General features: G+C 39.5%; 1 protein-coding gene across 1 annotated transcript; it reads right to left on the bottom strand.

Annotated features, from left to right (window-relative positions):
• Positions 1-1,439: 1,439 nt before the first annotated feature.
• LOC104607049 (Translation elongation factor EF1B/ribosomal protein S6 family protein) lies at positions 1,440-11,694 on the bottom strand. The gene is made up of 5 exons (XM_010272536.3): positions 11,295-11,694; positions 10,558-10,612; positions 10,409-10,465; positions 8,907-8,984; positions 1,440-2,079 (listed from the first exon to the last, which is right to left on the bottom strand). The coding sequence occupies exons 1-5, from the start codon at positions 11,577-11,579 to the stop codon at positions 1,580-1,582; spliced, it is 975 nt and encodes a 324-aa protein (XP_010270838.1). The 5' UTR covers positions 11,580-11,694; the 3' UTR covers positions 1,440-1,579.
• Between the last annotated feature and the right edge of the window lie 8,181 nt (positions 11,695-19,875).

Consider the following 19,875-nt stretch of genomic DNA (forward strand, 5'->3'; position numbering starts at 1 on the left):
AGGGTTGTATTCTCATTGTTGAATAAACGGGCACCATAATCTTTCTCTTTGCACTATCTGATTTTGTCCTTACAAAATTGGTTCTCACACTGTCCTCACAACAGTAGCAACTATGCATTGATAACATTTCGGTACTTGTATGCAAGGTTCAAAATATCCATACTAGCGTATCGGCCGAATTGAAACTGTTTTTTTAAGTTTTTGTTTTAATTTTTTTTTTCTGAAATCGGTTCAGGGAGGCCGGTTTAGGGGCTCCTCCATCCCCTTAATCGGTCAGACCCCCAATACACCCACTATAGGGGCGTATTGGAGGGGTCCCGGAACGATACATATCGACCGATACGGGCCGATATGTGTCTATACTTTGAACCTTGCTTGTATGTTTTCATCAATGTTTTTGAATCAACATTGACTCGAACGGTTGGATAGATCAGCCCGAAAATCGTCCAAGTAACCGGTTTCGTTTCACTCCTAACCTGTTCTTGGATAAAAAACCATTGACTTCGTCAAAAAACCGTTGACCGGAGCGATTGAACCGTCGATTCATTTGACCCGGACAACAACTCAGTTTAAAAAAAAAAATTGTAGAGGAGAGAAACACAGGACCTCAGATTTGAAATCAAGTTTGAGACACGAACTCAACTCTGAGATAGAGAAGAAAACTACAGTACAGACGTTACAGAGAAATCGATCTCAAATTTGAGATCCGAGAACTCAAATCTTAGATTTGTGTCTATTATCTCCACCGCCATTATCATCGCCGGTTAGAGTTGAATCATCCTCAGCCTCTTCCTTCTTCTTCCCTCCTTCCCTTCTCCTTTTTCTTCCCTCCTTTTCTTTTCTTTTTTTTTTCCTTTCTCCTTCATTTCTTTTCTTTTTTATTTTTTTTCTTTCTCAGCCGACAACAGTCTCTTCTCCATTCTCCTTTCTCATATAAACATATAAATATTTGCCCTAATGCAAAGTTGCAAACCGTCCGAACCGTTCGACCCAAATGGTCAAACTGCTGACCTGGAAACCGATAGTTAGGACGTTCCGTTTCCGGGTTGATTTTTAAAACCTTGGCTTTCATTCATGAGAAGATGTTATAATGCACGTTTGGAAGTATTGTAAAGTTGGTGTGAGGACCAATTTGGTGAGGACAAAATTCTGAACCTTCTCAACCAATGTTTACAGTCAAGGTTCAACACAGACATACTCTTGCAGTTCGAGTAGCTTACTCAAAGCAGCCAAAGCTAAACCCTTCCAAATGGGCCCTAAGGTTTTACGATTACGGTATCACAAGTGCTGCAAAATCTGACGGAGAAGATGGCTTGCATTTTCGCTTCAACCACTCTGACCCAACAAACTCAGCCCTGGATGTTTTCAAGACAATATTAAAGTAAACGCATGGTGTTATTCAGCAAATACTAGTTGTGGTTGGATTGGAAAAGGTCCTGTTAGCTTCAATAGAACAAACTACCCATTGATATCATTACAATAAAGCTTTTGCTTTTAATATCAACAAGGATATAAAAAGAGGTTTCGTCCATTCACACCTTACAATTTACCTCAACTAAAACAAGGGGAGAAAAGGGAACTACCTCGCTACTTTACCAGCCTTCAGCGTTTGCTTTCTACCTTTTCTTAGGCTAGCTGATCTGTGATTTGTATGTCTTCCTTCATCACCATTGTCATTCTCATCATCAACAAGAATAATACCATCTTCAATATCATCATCGTAGTCAATCATGTTTAACTCACCCTCATCTTCCAAATAATCCCCATCCTCTTCGTCTTCATATGCATCATCATAATCCATTTCTATCTCGTCATCGTCCATCCCTGCACGCAATGTGTGGAACTCAGGAGGGGGAGGACAATCTTCTGTGATTGCTTTGTCCCTCTTTATTACCAAATGCCGAATGACCCTTTCATCCTTGTCCAATATGCTCTTGAAATCATTGATCCATTTAGCTTCCAGCTCAAAATTCATCAAAATGTATTTGGCATAACTCGCTTTCTTGATCTTGTATGCCAGCCTCCGAAGACCCCAATCATTCAGTCTCCATATCTTACCCTTCTTCTCCCTTATGAACTCTGCAAAAATGGATTCCAGGAAATGTTGAAAACTTTTCTAAAAGGAAGGTTTAAATCATATATATGAATAGCTCAGTAGCTATACAAACATTTACAGAAGGAAGAGCCCCAAAGAAAACAAAAATGCCATAGATAACCTCCCAATATGTAAAAACAACTTGCAGAAATTTTAAGATTTAGGAGAAATATTCAAGATTGAAATAATTGAACCCAACACATGGGCTATTATTTGTTAACATAGGAAGCAAGCAACATAAGGCTGTAAATATATGGCACATGAATATCCCTTTCCTACTTTAATTTCAGCATGCTTGATTTATTAATTAAGAAATCAGCTGAATTCAAGAACCTAGGCTTTTCAGATCCCTTTTTCCATCATTTTCTTCAAGAAAGGAATGAAAAGGGAGGTTGAATATGTTGAGTGCATGCGATTTATATGCCATCTTATAGGGAAATCAAATTAACCCTCATCACTCTGGAAGAGCCGTCTCAGATTTTCTGGAATACCAGTTCCATAGTCTAATCGAGAGGTGACGACTGTAGACAACGAAGAGGCGATGGGAGGTATGACGACAAGAACTTCAAAGCCTAACGTCGGCGACTGGGAGAGATAAACCCACAAGTTGGAAACATGGCTTAGATTGTCTGGTTTCCGCAAGATGTGGTTCAGATAAAATTTTTGAAAAACCAGAACACTTCTTACGATGAGAGGCGACGATGACTGTAGACGTCGAGAGGCGACGGCTGTAGACGACGAAGAGGCGATGGGAGGTATGATGACGAGAACTTCGAAACCTAACGTCGGTGACCGGGAGAGATAAACCCACAAGTTGGAAACATGGCTTAGATAGTCTGGTTTCCGTAAGATGTGGTTCAGGTTTCCCGGATAGAAAGGGAGGTAGATGGGAGGTGGAGAACTGGCACAATCCGAACAAAAAAGGGTTAGGTTTGAAAAGGAACTTCTCCTATAAAAGCGCGGTAGGCGTAGGGATTTGGCCTGGATTTGGGGAGACAATCATTTGAAGGGAGGGGGATCGGCAATTTCTGGAAATGGAAGAAAGGGGGATGGAAGCCAGAACGAAGTTTCTGAAGGGCTGCTTAGTGGGCTGCTTCGAGAGGAAGGTGGGGGTGGAAGAAATCGAATCTTGGGCGGCAAGAAGTTGAGGGGAGGTAACAGGGGTGAGGATCAAAAAATTAATAGATGACAAATACTTGTTTATCTTCCCCTCTAGGGAGGAGACGGAATGGGTGTTGTACAATGGACCTTGGAGGCTAGGACAAAACTGGCTGGCGATTGTTTGGCCTGCCGCTGCAGCTCTGGTGTCCAAAAATAACAGAGGGGATAGGGAATATCTGTGGGGGTTTTTTAGGGACAGACGATTTGGTGGAGGAGTTGAGAACCTGTGAATGGGTTTGCATCAAGATTAGAACAGAGGGAGAGGTGCCAGAAAAGATTAAAATCGTGACAGGTGATTCCACGTTCTGGATCTGGATCTGGAAAGAGAGAAGACCGGTGGTGGAGAAAAAGAAGAGATCAGAAGGGGAAGAGTATCTAGGGGGACTGAATCCTCGTGGAGAAGCTAGAGAAGATCTGGAGCAGGAGGTAAGCAGAACGGTAATTCTAGAAGAGGAGGTGGAGGATAACACGGAGATCAGAGGTGGTTACCGGAGGGAAAGAAGAAAGAGGAAAGGAAGAGGGGACATTTGAGATCCGTGCCCGAGATGGGGTCAACCAGGGGGGCTGGCTCGGGAATCAACAATCCATCCCCCACCGTGCGATGGAGCCGAGTATCAATGGTCAATGGGAAAAGGAGATTCAAATTTTGAATAAGGACCAAGGAGGAGCGGGATTTTCGAAAGAAGCCTTAAAAGAAACTATTCTGGAATGCTTAAAAGAATTGGAGTGGATGCCAGCAAGGCAAGAACACCAAAGGGGGGGGAACCATTGAATTCGGCAAGCCCAGTAGGAAGGACACTTGGGGGTGGTTCGGGCAAAAGAGAACCAAGGACAATTAGTGGGGAGAACAACTCCACCCCAAACGGTCTAAGCAACCAGATTGAAACCTGGACCCAGCTAGTTTCTCCTCAAGCCCTTCTGGGATCTCGGGAGGGCAAGCAAACCTGGCCACAGGGACCGATGTGGTTAGTCTCAACAAAGAAGATCTTCCTTGTAGAAAGGGATAATTGTGCTCAATTGAAGGCTGGTGTGGAGCGGAGATGCTCAAGAGACCTGCAAAAGCCTCTTCATAAACAAAAGACGCCTTCTAGGGTCTCCAACACCTCTGTTGTGATGGGGGAGGATGTCCAAGCGGCTGAGGTGACGACGGAGATAGGATTAGAGGACTCAAATCCAGAAAAAATTACCCCGTTGGCCATAATTGAGGCTAGAGAGGAAGCTATCCCACAGTTCCATCCGCCGGCCGAAATCCCAATTTATTAGGTACGCAACTTTGTTTTGTTTCAAGAGGGTGAACGAAGAAGGGGAAAGGAGGTGGTTGTGGAGGGGGAGAGGGGTGAGGAAAATGAGGGAAGGAAGAAGGTCGATTCTACTTCAGCCTGGGTGACCTCAAAGCTGTTGGGGCTGGGGAAGTTTTTGGGGGTGTCAATAGAGGGACTGGGGGAGGAGACAGTCAGCTACTTAGAGGGGATAGAGAAGAGGTTGTCAGTAGAAAAAGAAAAAACTGAAAGCTAGAAAAGGGGGAAGCTCTTTCAAGAAAAACAAGGAAATGCTAAGACTCTCGTGGGGTTTGAATGAGAAGGCAGGAAAAGGGGAGGGGGAAAGAAGAGGTAGAGGAAAGTGAAAGGCCGGGACATAAGGGGAGGTGTTCTTACTGTGTTTTCTTTATGGAGTTAAAAATCTTGTCTTGGAATGTGAGGGGTTTAGCTAGGCAAGGGGTTAATAGGGCTTCTGGGTTCTGGGCTCAGTTGTAAGTTTTGTGTCAGGGAGAAGAAGGATGGTGGTGTGCGATTTCCTGAAAAGATGGAGGTCGGAGGTGGTTTTCTTGCAAGAATCCAAATTGGAAGTGGAACAATCAGAAGTATATGGGGAGAAGGGGAAGTTAGATGGATCTACAAACCATCTAGAGTTAGGGAAGGAGGTTTAATTACCATGTGGGATAGATCGAGATGCAAGATGATCAACTCCCATGTTGGAGATTTCTCCATTTCAGTGGAATTAGAGTGGGAGGGGGGAGTAAGGGGTTTGTTTACCAATGTCTATGGCCCAACCTTAAATGAAGAGAGGGAAAGACTTTGGGGGGACTTATCTGATGCAAGAGGATCCTCCACGATCCCTTAGGTAGTAGGAGGCAACTTCAATGTAACCAAATTTTTGGAAGATAGAAATGGGGGGAGAAACAGAGCTAGAGACAGAAGGCGTTTTGCAAACTTTATAAATCAATTTGAACTGATAGATCTTCCACTAATTGGGGCTCAATTTACATGGACAAACAACCAAGAGGAGCCTATCCTAGTAAAACTTGATATAGATTTCTGGTGTCCCCGAGGTGGGAAGACCTATTCCAAAACCTGAAACAACAAGCTTTGCCAAGGCCAATTTCAAACCATTCCCCTCTTCAATTGGTTTGCGGTGGGCAAATCCGAAGGAAGTCTAGCTTTAAATTGGAACATGCATAGTTTGAAGAAGAAGACTTTGTACCTTTTTTGAAATAACACTTGGTCAGAACTCAAGTGGTGGGAACAAGCTCTTACATTTTAGCAAAAAAATTGGGTGCAATTAAGGAGGCTTTGAAATCTTGGAAGGCAGAAATTTGGAATAAATCTGAAAATGAAAAGAGGAGGTGTCTGGAGGAAATTAAAGAGATAAATTCAGCAGAAGAAAGAGGCCCCATCTCAGAGGAAGAAAAGAAAAGAAGACTGTCAGCAAAATTGCTCCTAGACAAATTAGCATATAAGGATGAACTAAAATGGAGACAAAGAGCAAAGGTGAAATGGCTCAAGGCTGGAGATAGAAATTCTAGCTTTTTTCACAAAATGGTAAAGGCTAGAAATAGAATAAATGGAATTGAAAAATTGGAACTGAAGGGGGAGGTAGGGGAATCTTGGCAAGATAAGAAAAAAATGGTTATAAATTTCTTCGCAAAGCTCTTTAAGGAAGATTGGAAAAAAAGACCTCTACCTAAGGGAGTTAATTTCAAAAGAATCTCGGAGGACCAACAAAGTTGTTTGGAAGCTCCTTTTTCGGAAGAGGAAGTTTGCCAGGTGATAAAGAATTTAGATTCATAAAAGTCCCCCGGGTTGAATGGGCTTACCATTTTATTTTATAAAAGTTGTTGGGATGTGGTGAAAACAGATGTGATGCAGGTTTTCCAGGACTTCCATAGAAATGCCTCTTTGGAAAGAAGCTTAAATGTTACCTTAATATCTTTGATCCCAAAAATTGAAGGAGCCACAAATTTGAAGGATTTCAGACCCATTAGTCTCCTAAATAGCTTCTATAAGATTTTGGCCAAGGTTTTGGCAGAGAGGTTGAAAAAGGTGCTGCCAAGTGTGATCTCCCAAAATCAGTCTGTATTTGTCCCCGGTCGCCAAATGATGGACAGTATCTTAGTGGCCAATGAATTAATTGATTCAAGGTTAAGGGAGGGAAATCCGGGTCTACTTTGTAAACTTGATCTCGAAAAGGCTTATGATAATGTCAATTGGAGATGTTTGGACTGTGTGTTGAACAAAATGAATTTTGGGCAGACTTGGAGGAACTGGATTAAAGTCTGTGTCACCTCTCCAAAGTTTTCAGTCATCCTTAATGGCCAATCAGCAGGTTTCTTTAAAAGGGTCTTAGGCAGGGAGATCCTCTCTCCCCTCTTTTGTTCATTTGTATGATGGAACTACTTACAATCTTCATTCAAAAAGTAGGGGAGGGGTGGTGGAAGGGCTTTGAGGTGGTGCTAGGAGGGGAGAAGGTTCAGGTTCTGCAATTCGCAGATGACACCCTATGTTTTTTGGAAGCCAATGAAGAACACTTAGATCTCTTAGTGGGAGTTTTAAGCTGGTTCGAAGTGGTGACAGGTCTGAAAGTCAATTGGAGTAAGAGCAGTTTGATCCCAGTGGGAAAAGTGGAAAATGTAGAGGACTTGGCAGAGAGGTTAGCGCGTCAGGTGGGATTCCTCCCAACAAAATATCTGGGACTCCCCCTAGGAGCAAAATGCACTTCAGCTCTGATCTGGGAACCAGTCTTAGAGCGGCTTGAAAAGAAATTGGCATCTTGGAAAGCTAGATACTTGTCCTTGGGGGGCAAAATTATTTTGTTAAAAGGCTCCTTATCCAACTTGCTAGCATTCTATCTCTCTTTATTCCCAATCCCAAGTAAAGTGGCCAAAAGGATTGAGAGGCTGCAAAAAGGGACTTTTTATGGAAAGGATGGGAGGAGGATAGGAAGAAAATCCACTTGGTAAGTTGGGACAAGGTGTGCTCTCTGAAAAGTAAAAGAGGTTTGGGTATAAGGAAAATGAGGACCTTTAATAAGGCTCTTCTTGGGAAATGGATCTAGAGGTTTGGGTTGGAAAGAAATCACTGGTGGAGGAAGTTAATGGCATTAAAATACAACACAGACAGAGGAGATTGAATCACAACTTCTTCTCCCCCATCCCTAGGTTGTTCGGTATGGAGTAAAATAATGGATATTCTACCTATTTACAGTAGAGGCTTAAGCCCCATCCTTGGGAAGGGTGACAGGCTGTCCTTTTGGAAAGATGCCTAGTGTGGAAATACTACTCTTTCAGAGAGATTCCCACATCTATTCCAGTCAGCTGACCATCAAGATGCAGTGGTTGCTGATTGTTTTGAGGTGGTGGGAAACTCAGTAGTCTGGTGCCCTTCTTTCAGAAGGAATTTTAAGGATTGGGAAATTCCTGCATTGGCTGATCTACTAGAACTGCTCTCTCTTCAACCCTTAAATCTGCTCAGAGAAGACAGCTGGTCTTGGAATTGGAGTTCAGATGGCCTTTTCTCAAACAAGTCATTTTCCACTCACATGACAATGAGTACTGCTAAAGATATGCCTGCTTCCAGAATCTGGAATCCAACTACTCCCTCAAAAATCAATGCTCGAGTGTGGGCTGCAGTTCTAGATAGGTGTTTAACTAAAGCCCACCTATGTAAAAGAGGGGTTCATATCCAGGACCAGAAGTGTATGTTATGTGGTCAAGGAGTGGAAGATAGCAGTCATCTGTTTCTACATTGCTCAATTTCTGATAGAATATGGAATCATTTCCTTGGTTTGGTGGGTCTTGCCTGGTCAATGCCAGCTTCGGTGAAGGAGATGTTGTGGAGCTGGGGATTACTGGGTTTGTCAAAGCTTGCTTCAGATGTGTGGATATCCATTCCAGCTGCAGTCATCAGCACCATTTGGGCAGAAAGGAACAAAAGATTATTTCAGAATATTTATAAGGATCCGGACCTGATTTCCATCTCTGTTGGAAAACTGACTTCTTGGATTCAGCTTCAAAGGGAATCCAGGCTGCTAAATTGGGGGCTAGGCTGAATTCTAGGAGCCTATGGCATCTGTAATGTTGTTATGTTTGGGCTATTTCCCCTTCTAAAGTGTTTAGTTGGGGGGCCTTTTTTTTTTGATAAATATTGGGGGGCCTTTCTACTTTGTACAAGTTTTCTATCAATAAAATTTTACATAACCTTTTCTCAAAAAAAATCGCCACCTAGAAAAGCTAGTTTCATGTAACCAAAAAAAAGAAACAAAAAGAAAATATATCAAAGAAGCCCATGTGAACCCGAGTACAATCTTTTATCAAATATAATTAGGTAAACTTCAGTAGGTTTTGCACAAATACTAAAGAGCAGGAATAGATCACCTTCAACTTTTGAAGTTACACTGTCCACCTCCTCAACATGATCTTCATGAATCAAATAAACAACTTCATAATGGCGCACTGCACATGGAAAAAGGAATGGATCAATTAGTCACCATTAAATTTGTTTAACTAGACATGTCAAAGGAAAGATGCAATTAGAGATTTGTTGGCAGACAGTTTGACTGTTCTTCTTTCTTTTCTATCTGTTTGGTTTCTTATTTATTTATTTTTGTGAGGACGGGGGCCATAACAGACAGGGCATAGCCAACACCTTAACATGATTGGTAAAAAAAGACACAATGCCTCTAAACTTCTATTTAATACTTTCTTGTTTCCCTTGCTTATTTCAGACAAGCGAATGTACATGACAAATATCTTTTTCACATATAATGCTACTTAAGTAAAATAAATAAGCTTCTTTACCTTTTTCTATAGGTATATGATGTTAGAATTAAAAGTATATTGATTACTTTGCAATTACTTACTTCTCTATAGATATGTCTATGAGTCCATGTTTTCCTATCTTGCTGAATCAGACTTCTGGACATGTTTTGGATCATGATTCCCATGTTTGTGCCCATGCAATACTACCCTTAATATCATTAACAATCAATTTCAGAACATCTACAGGAGTCAACTGAGCCCCATTTAAGATCTGCTTGGGTCCAATATGCAAGAAGATCTGCCACCTCCTTATGTCACGTAGGTCATCGGTGAATTAAAACCCACTATCTCTTTCATGTCTTCACTCAAGGTCCAAAGGCTCGAGGGTTTATTTGTATATAATCCCAAATCACCACATTTGGAGCATTTGAATACAATTGTTTCACTTTAGTTTCACATAACAATTGAATTGAAACCACAATGTCATCGTCCAGAAGGGATTCATTTTCAGTTTAAGAGAAAATGAAAATAAGTTTTTGTTTCTTCAAAGTCTGAAATGACCTCATTCTATGTTTTGTTGACATCTGGAAATGATTTTGTTTTATGTGGTGTAACTTGTGCTCTCAAATGCAATGGAAAACAACATGGCTAGTACCTAGTAGACATGTTTCCTATTTTTATTTTAATTCCTTTCTCCATTATTGATAGACAGTTGCTCTGTTCACATAATCCCAAGCTCTGCACTACTAATATGTGTGTGTGTGTATCCTATTTTCCCTCAGGGCATGATATGCTAGTTTCATTTGCAGCAGTGCCTATAGAAAATCGTGGGAGAAAGAAGATAAACAGAGGGAAGTGGAAAAGGGAGGGGGGGCAGAGGAGAAGACAAATGAGGAAAGGTTAAAAATATAGTAATTTCATCTCTTACTGGATCTAGTTCATTATAAAACCAAACATAAAATTTTCTTTATCAGCGGCTAATGATAAAAATAATATGTAATCTTTCTCATTCTCTCATGCCCATAAAAAGAAAAAGAAAAAGAAATGAAGCAATAGCTCATGTCTAAGACAAATTAGGACTTTTAACAGAAAGAAAAAAGGAATTATAACATCCTTACTTCGTTCAACATTCAATTGGCTTTCCATCTGAAGATTCAGGAACTCAAAAAGTTCTTCTGCAAGTTAGCAATTTAACTTAGTTATTCAGAAACCTGTGGATAATGAGAACATTACTTCTCAGAAAGAAAACAAAATTTGTAACAACAACCTTCTTCAGCGTCAGCAAATTCAGGGAGAACTCTACCATCTTCCTGAACTTTCTTCTGAAATTCAAGACAAAAGTCCACCATCACAACAATCCAAAAAAAAAAAAAACAGCAATCTAGTTCTCTTAACCATGGAAATACATGAAAATACAAAAACCCAAAGTAGAAAATAATTCTTCAAGTCTAACATAGAGCAACTTAATGATGGTGATATTAATACTCTCTTCGAATGTATCCAACAAAATTGGAACGTATCAAAAAAAAAATTTAGAAGCGAAAAATCATATATCTGCAATGTGATTAGAGTAAATTTTCAAAATTCTCCAAAAAGAACTGATACTGCACATAGTTTAAGATAAGCCAGTTTACTTCTCGATATAATATTAACCTCGACCTAAAATCATCAAAGTGCAACTACACAAATACCAACAAATAAAGACAGTATACAATTTCAAATCTCATACCCGTCACTCACCCATCCAAAAGACAGAGAAAAGACCAGTTATGGTTATAAGAGCAAAGGATTTCCCTCATAAGGTAGAGGAGAAGACCCCCAATTCTCCTATGCTCTGTAAATAAGTAGAGGAGAGAACTATTTGAATTCTCGAACCCCAAATTCTATAACGCAAATCAAAACTGAGGTTACAACTATTACTCACAAATTATAAGCTTACCACCCAAGAAAATGAATATAAAGATAAAATGAAAAGGCAGCAAGAGTTGTTTCCTGAGCTACAACCTCCTTAAGCAGCACGGCCTCAGGAAATATCCCAGTGGCTTCATCTGGCTTTGGAATGAAGCTATGAGAATCGACTTTATTCTTCTTCTTCGCTTCAGAAATTACTGATTTTCTGCCCCTATCAACGATAGAGAGCTCTTGGGGAAAAAATGAACGTAACGAAGAAACCCCATTTCCGAATATCAGGCAAGAAATATGATTATTGAGAACCCTCTCCCTATGAACACATTTGGAGCTCGTTGAAGAAAATGGAGTTGCAAAGGAGGCTCGAAGGAGAACCTCCATGGAAGTCTGTGGACGAAGCTCAGAAAAAAAAAAAAAAATGATGGCTAGAACTCTTGAATTCGGATATGGCAGGCAGGCAGAGACGTCGCTCTTCGGTCTCTCTGGGGATTCAAAACCCAACCCTTTACGGCTTCAGCGCTTGATTTGATTGGCCTCCTCACAGATCGCGCCCCACAATACATCCCAACCGTGCATTGAGAACATCAACATCTTCCGAATTAATATTGAGAAAAATAAAATTCTTCCCGATAAACGGTTGGGATGTCTTATCGGGTGCGTGCGGGGAGAGCGGATTTGTTCCTCCCAAAAATGTCTTCACACCGTTCTCACGTACCTTTAGCTGTGCAATGGAAATCGGGGGAATGACGGTTCAGCAACCCAGGGTCAGAATTTTTAGGCTCAAAGTAGAGTTTGGATAGGTGTCAGTTCTGAATTGATACTAATTGATAGGCGGATATTGATGTATATAGTGGAGGTTTTTGATATTTTAAATGTTTATAGATCTGCAGTGAAATTCAGAAATCTGTATTGGGCCTATCTGTACTTTTTCAATAATCTCCCTGTCAATAAAAATATATAAATAGGAAATCACATAGCTTCACACCAAGCTCACACTGCATCGCAGTTGTGCATTGGGGACATCTTCCCCTGAACGAGTGAACGAGAACATGGGAGATGTTCTAGATGCATGGCTACAATGTGCACAATGTGTTGTGAGGTTGGTGTGACAAGCAAATGTGATCTCTAAGGAGAGAGATGTTTTCAAAGAATTAGGGTATGTTCCTCACAGAGCACGTCTCACACCACAATCACATCCCACTCTGTAATGGGAACATCTCCCCATGAATAATAAATACAAGTATAGGAGATATTTTTGATGTGTGGCCAAAACATGTTGTGAGGTGGGTGTGAGGCATGCTCTATGAGGAGCAAAGTCGGACTCCTTTCTGATGCACTACCATGAAAGAATGTGAAGATGGTTATGTGAAGGAACAATATGTCCGCACTAACAAATAAGTGTGGATTTCCTACCAACATAACTTCCAACTTCCAAGACCTCATCAACGAGTTCAGATATGCTCCTCACAGTGCATGTCTCACATCGACCTCGTAGGTTGTTTCAGTTGTGTATCTGGAACATCCTCAAAATTGTAAATTTTTGTTCATGAGGAGATGTTCCCCATGCATGGTTGGAACGTGTTGTAAGGTTAGTGTGAGGTGCACTATGTGAGGACAGATCCAAACTCCTCATCAACATGATCTCACAATGCACATCCATACATGGTGGATCCCACTTTTATGGTAGGTCCCAGTTTCATGGTAAGATGTGCGGTGTTGGAACTTGTTTTGCTAGTAGATCCCAACTCACTTCCGATTTAGTCCTAGCTCCACAGAGAGGGGCCGACAACTTCTTGGATCGTGGTGCTACTGTCCATAGTTAGATTTTTTTTTAGACAAAGAAAATCATTAGCTCTATTTGGGAAGCAACCTGCTGACCCGGGTGGTCAAACCATTGACTGTTTGACCCAATGAATGGTTTTTATCTTTTTTGTTTCAATTATTTTTTGTTTTTAAATTGTGATGAATCATTCGTCCAGACCAGACAGTCAAACCGTTGACCTAAAAACCAATGGCTAGAACAGTTTTTGTTCTGAGTCGGTTTTTAAAACATTGATCTCGAAACTCGAAATGACCATAACTGAGTTAAACATATACAAAAGCCTCCTACTCAATTCTATATTAGAGCTTCTCGCTTAGAAGAGGCATTGCGGTCCAACTATCCAAAGTAGTAGCTCTTTTTCAAGCAAGTGTGGCCCATGATACAACAAATGGTGCCCATAGCTACCTCTAAGCGGATAACGGATGCATTTCACATATAAGGCCATGTTTGGGAGTGTTTATTGAATAAGTGATTAAAAACAAGTGCTTATTCGAATAAGCACTTATTTGCATTTGGCACCCAACTTTTTGAAGTGCTTATTTTTTATTTCATATTAGGCGTTTGGTAGTCTTTTTCTCAATAAGCACTTAAATAAGCATTTGTGACTATTTTGTCCTTCATTTTCTTTCAAATTTTACGAAAGAACTTTAACAAAAACACTTTTACAAAAGTATTTTTATAAAAACAATTTCATAGAAGTACTTTTATAAAAGTACTTTTACAGAAGTGCTTTTTTATAAAATTCAATTAGGGATACTTTTGGAAGAAAATTTTGAATAAGTGCATATTATATAAACACTTAAAAAAAGCCGGAAATTTGAGCTTAAAAATAAACCTTTATTTTTAAAATAAGTAATTATTTCAAGCTTATTTCCCAAACACCAATAAGTGTTGAATGGTATAGTCTTGGGCCAAATAAGCACTTATTTTTAAGAACTCGGCTTCAGTCAGTGCAAGGCCCGTTCGAACAGCCCTTATGGCCTTGCATTGGGAATATCACCCTAGATCTTTCATAGAAGTACTTTTATAAAAGTACTTTCAGAGAAGTACTTTTGTAAAATTCAATTAGGGATAATTTTGGAAGAAAAAATTGAATAAGTGCATATTATATAAACACTTAAAAAAAGCCGAAAATTTGAGCTTAAAAAATAAACCTTTATTTTTAAAATAAGCAATTATTTCAAGCTTATTTCCCAAACACCAATAAGTGCTTAATGGTATAGTCTTGGGCCAAATAAGCACTTATTTTTAAGAACTCGGCTTCAGTCAGTGCAAGGCCCGTTCGAACAACCCTTATGGCCTTGCATTGGGAATATCACCCTAGATGTGAAGATATTCCCAGTGGAAGGTTGAAAAGGCTGTTTGAACGGACCTTGCATTGACTAAAGCCGATCTCTATTTTTAAGCACTCCCAAACATGGCCTAATTTGCACTTAAAGAAATTCTGGTGCAAACTGCACTGGAATCATTATTTAATAGAATATAATTCAAGTTTAATGGATGTGGAACCATCGGTTGAGTGCCCCCATTCCCCAAACACAATCTTTCTATTCTACCAAATCAATACACAAAAAATAGCCCAAGGCTTCCTTTAAAATAGACAAAATCCACAATTTGAAACGACATTTCACTCAGATCAGGACTTAGTAGAATGTGGTTCAAATTTAACCAAATTGTAAGATTCAAATTATTCAACCCTTCCTCTTGAAGGGATGGGAGATCCATCATATGGATGGCTGAACCCTGTAGGAAGGTTGGGCAAAATTTCAGAAAATTCTTTACTCCCATCTAGGAATCCTATTCCCAATTTAGAAAACTGCATTTTCAAGGTTCGTTCTTGTAACCAAATTGGACCAAATCTGAAACCAAAATTAGGGAGAGATATACCTGATACGGAATCCACGCAAGAATGTTACTCCCAACGTAGGTGTTCACGCCCAAAGAGTGTACTAAATCCTTCCTCCACTAAAGATGGCATAGCTTAGGATGAGGCAAAATCAACAGATAGTTCTTCACCAAGAACTTGTGATTCTTCAGCATGAATCGAATGAGATAGTGAGCACAACTTCTAAATTGTTTCTTCTGGCAAGAAACAATATCAAGATCAAATCTTGATAAAATCCAAGAACTGGAGATCGAACAGGGTAGGGTGGCAAGAGCAAGAAGAAAAAGAATTGAAGGCAAGATCAGTCTAACTGAGTTGTCTTCTCTCTGTATTGAGTGAGTGCCTTTTTCAGGTCCGCCCTGCTCTCTTATTTATAGCCTTAAAGAGACAACTTCCAAATCTCATTAGGAGTTTCTTGATCCACATCTTTATTTGGATCTGAATTCTTTAAGTAATAAGGATAATCCCTTATCTTATCTACAAATAAAGATCAACCTTCTTAATCAAATTAGGAGTTCCTCGATACAAAACTTTATTTGGATCTGGACTCTTTAAGTGGATAAAAGTAACCCTCTTATCCTTATCTATTGATCCAAATCCCAGATCCACCCCTATTTAATTAATCTAATTAACCCAATTTGAAATGGGCTTTTAGGCCCATTAAGCTTTCAAGCTCACTTCCTCTTTAATGTTGGCTAGTTTGGCTCTTTTTGTATGGCGTGGGACCCTATCATTGATCTACACATCAGCCACATGGGTTTAGCCTAACCTCTGTTACAAGGTTTGGCCGAATTCACTGCTGAATATGGTGAACCCCTGAGTCCATCACTATGGGCTCTTAATGGGCCCAACATTTACACTAAATAGTCATTGGGTACAGCTATCTTATGAAGGCCCAAGGACCATGGGCAGATGCAAGATTAGCCCATCAGATATAACCCTCAATGGTCTTGCACTTAACCTCTCAGCCCATAATGATTAAACACTACCTGACAGGAGAAGACCTCTCCCTCGGCTGCAAGGTGTAGTGTTGCACTCTTTACTCACATGGATCCCGAAAATTAAAACCTTTTTGCAAATATTTTGAAACCATAATATATATATTTATATTTTGCAGAAAAACAAATTTCAACAGTTTAAATCAATTGCCGACAGTTTAGGTTTCCATCAGAGAGAGTGCATCCCTGATCATTCACTTTGTCCAACAAAGGGGTTAATCCTGTCACTATGATCACCCACTCAGATGAATTCTCGGACTGTTCCAACATACCTAGGTTTTGACCCCCTCTAAGGATCTCATTGATTAACATATCAAAGACAGCCCAATCCGAAACCTAGTGCAGTATCGTAATCGAGTCTAGGGGTCAGTTGTAACATTCTAGTTTTGCCCATATATCTCCAAGGTCCAAGGCAATACTAGAATTTTGGTTCGGTTCAGGGTTTCAAGAAAACCCACACTGCATGTACCACAGGTCTAACCCTGGCAGCTGAGACAAGCCACCCCAACCAACTTGGTGGTACATCAGTGTCAGCCTTTGTAGGATAAATCTCCCCAGATCTATCCAACAACTGTGAAGATTCTAAACTAACACGAGTCCATATGTGTCTAGTTTAAAGGTATTACACAAAAACACACAATAATAATATGAATCAAATATGTACTTTATTCATTTACAATAAATGTCATAATGTACATCATGCTAATTGGAGCTGAGGGCATATATTGTCTAATACCTCCCTCAATCTTTCTAATCTATCAATACCACTTAGATGCAGTGGGGTAATTTTCTTTGAAGAAAAAGAAGCAAGGAGACCTTTGATCTTAAAGGTGGAGAGGAATAGTTTTGGAGCAAGATGGAGAAAATGGATCTTGGGATATTTTGAGATCATGTCATTATTTTGTATTGATCAATGGGGTGGTTAAAGATTTTTTTCCCCACTAAGTGAGGTCTAAGATAAGGGGACCCTTTTGTCTCCATTCCTTTTCATTCTGGTTGCAAATGTATTGAACAGATAAAAATAAAAAGATGATAAAAATGGATTGATCAAGGGATGGTAATGAGGGAGAGAAACAGTAGCAGTGACCAACATTTAAACTATCGATACACCCCAATACACCAAGCAAGATGTATCGTTACTTTGGACCTAACTCCAGGCTTTTATTTTTCAAAAACAGGTTTATTTTTCAATATTGTCCTTTAACCAATCAAATTAGGCAGTGTTTTGGGTTTATTCTTGACTTAATATTAATCTTATAGCATGAATGCATGGAAACCTCGCTCAAAACTAATAAGCAAAAAGATATGTATTTTTGTTATATAATGTGAGTATTATGGAAATTTCACAATGAAATAAATTTTCAGAACCATAAGTTTTCTTTTTTAAGGTATAATAACACCGTTACATCTAAGGTTTTTAAAACTAGACCAGACAAGGAAATTGTTCTAGGGACCAGTTTTCGGGTTGAACGGTCTGACCGTTCAGTTTGAACGGTTTGATTTTAAAAATAAAAAAAATAGCCAAAAACTATTGCTCGGATCAAAAGTCCAACTGCCCTAGTCAATTGTTTTTTTACCAAAAAGCGGTTTTAGGGTGAAATGGAACCGGTTATCCAACCAATTCCCAGGTTTTCCGACCCATCTGGTCAGGTCCAGTTTCGAAAACTATGGTTACATCCAATGTTTTGAAAACCGACCTAAAGGCCGAACCATTTTTGCCTCTCTCTCTCTCTCTCTCTCTCTCTCTCTATATATATATATATATATATATATATATATATATATATAGATGTTGAGGTGGGCGGACACTAAGATGGAATAGACCTGCTAATATGCCCAATGTCCCTACTGCAATATGATGAGAGGCTATTCCTCCCAGAACAAAAGGATCAAAACCTTCTACACCCCACGTGGGATTTACAGGTTGTACTTTTCCAATTAGTCCATAAGGATCGGACACCCATATGCCAAGACCATACAAACCTTATATATATATATATATATATATATATATAAATCATCTACAAATATGTTTTAGATATGTTATATGTATTTTTATATTTAATTCAGTTTTTAATTTTTTATTTATAATAAATATTAAAAATTGCAATTTGAGGCCAAAAAATATTTTTTTCATGAAAATAGTGGGGCAAGGCACAGGGGATGCATATATCTCAAAAAGTTACCCAAAATAAAAAAAATCACCCCGATTAGAAATTGGAGTACAAAGTTATGGCCTCCGAAAGTTTGTATGCATTGAGTGTGCAACCTACGACTTGGTGATTGGATCGAACAAGTTAATGGCTGAACCGGCCAAGTTGAATGATTCTTGACCAAGTCAATGGTTTTTTACCATATAAAGGGTCTTGGCTGATCCAAACCCAAAATCCCGACCAAGTGACGGTTCGAATGATTCAATCGGCCAGGTCAACGACGAATTGAAAACACTGGTTACATCTATGTTCATGCAATATGTTAGTTGTAACTTGCAGGTCATTCTTCATCTTATTTCCACTTTTTTTTTTCTAAAAGATCATCTTATTTCCACTTGCATCAGCATAAACACATGCTGGAAAACCTAACTACGGATGATATAAACTAAATATTTCTAGAGCCTATCGCATGTCAGATCATCGAGTGTATCTTCAGTCGCTAGCATTTCCTACAACTGCGACAATCCAAAGATCCCAGATAAAATGCAAACACACCAACATTTGCAATAAATTTATGATATCGCATCAATTGATGTTTTTGGGTAAATCTCTTAAACTACTCCTATTGTTTGTGAAATTGACTAACTCTACCCTTATTGTTTACATATTGTCTTGAAGTACCTTTAAGATTTCTAACAATTGTCTAAAACCTCCATTGCCATTAATTTTCCATCACATGTGACATGTAATTATTTTAAAATTCCTAAAAAACCCTTATTGTTCACCACTATTGTTGGAAGTTGCAACGATGGCAATGATTTTGGTATTGTTGTCGCAGGCAACAACGGCCACTACAACCTCCGAACGACAAAAGTTTGGTAGCTGATTCAATTAATATCCTCTGTGTTCTCTCCCCCTTCTCTTAGTGGATCTCAAATGAAATGTCAAAAAATTAAGGTTTTATGAGTTCTACGGGGGTTGGCCAAAGCATAGACATCGCGTTCAACCGTAGGTCCCTCGATCTCTTGATGTTTGAATTCTAGGTTTTGATTGGGGTAATTGGATTTCTCAGAATCGGTAGAAGATAAAATTGGAAAGGTGCAATTCCACTCCTGTTAAATTCCCTCCATCTCTTGAAGTTTGAATTCTAGGTTTTTACTGGGGTAATTGGATTTCTCGGAATCCAAATCATCTGAAGAAGTTGATAAAAATGTAAGCGTTGCTTCTCGAAGCACGGAGCTGAGGGTATGTCCTGTAAAGCTTGAAAACAAAATTTGTCGTAGAAGATAAAATTGGAAAGGTGCAATTCCACTCTTGTTAAGCCCCAAAAAACAAGTTGTTTGAGGAATAAAGCCTGAAAGAACTGCTTGATTCAATTTTTCTTCTCCCTCCGTCCCTCCAACTGCGCTGCCTAGACCATCTTCAGTATGTGCTTTTGGTGGGACTCTACGTCTCCGTGCCTTCAAAGTATAAGGAGGGGAGAATGGTTCGTTGTAGGTCCCTAGAAACTTCTTCCGCTTTTCAAGAGCTTCATCTGCTGTAGGTCCCTTGTTATAGAGCAAGATATGTTGAGCCTTCTTATTTGCTTCAAGAGTTCGTTTCAAGAGATTTCTCTACAAAACCATCATCGATGTGCTTGAGGGGATGGTCTCTGCTAATTCAAGTTCAGTCCTTGCGAAATTGAGAAAGGATACATTGGTGCCACTTTGAATGGGAATGTTAATCGGCTTTAGGTTTTCCAAACCGTTCTCACACTTGGTGGAGAAGAAGATCTCAGTAGTAATGTCGTTTGATTTCTGCCAGGTAGCTAGAACCAGAA

This window comes from Nelumbo nucifera, chromosome 3 (assembly GCF_055504915.1).
Source record: "Nelumbo nucifera cultivar China Antique chromosome 3, China Antique-T2T, whole genome shotgun sequence".
Lineage (NCBI taxonomy): Eukaryota > Viridiplantae > Streptophyta > Magnoliopsida > Proteales > Nelumbonaceae > Nelumbo > Nelumbo nucifera.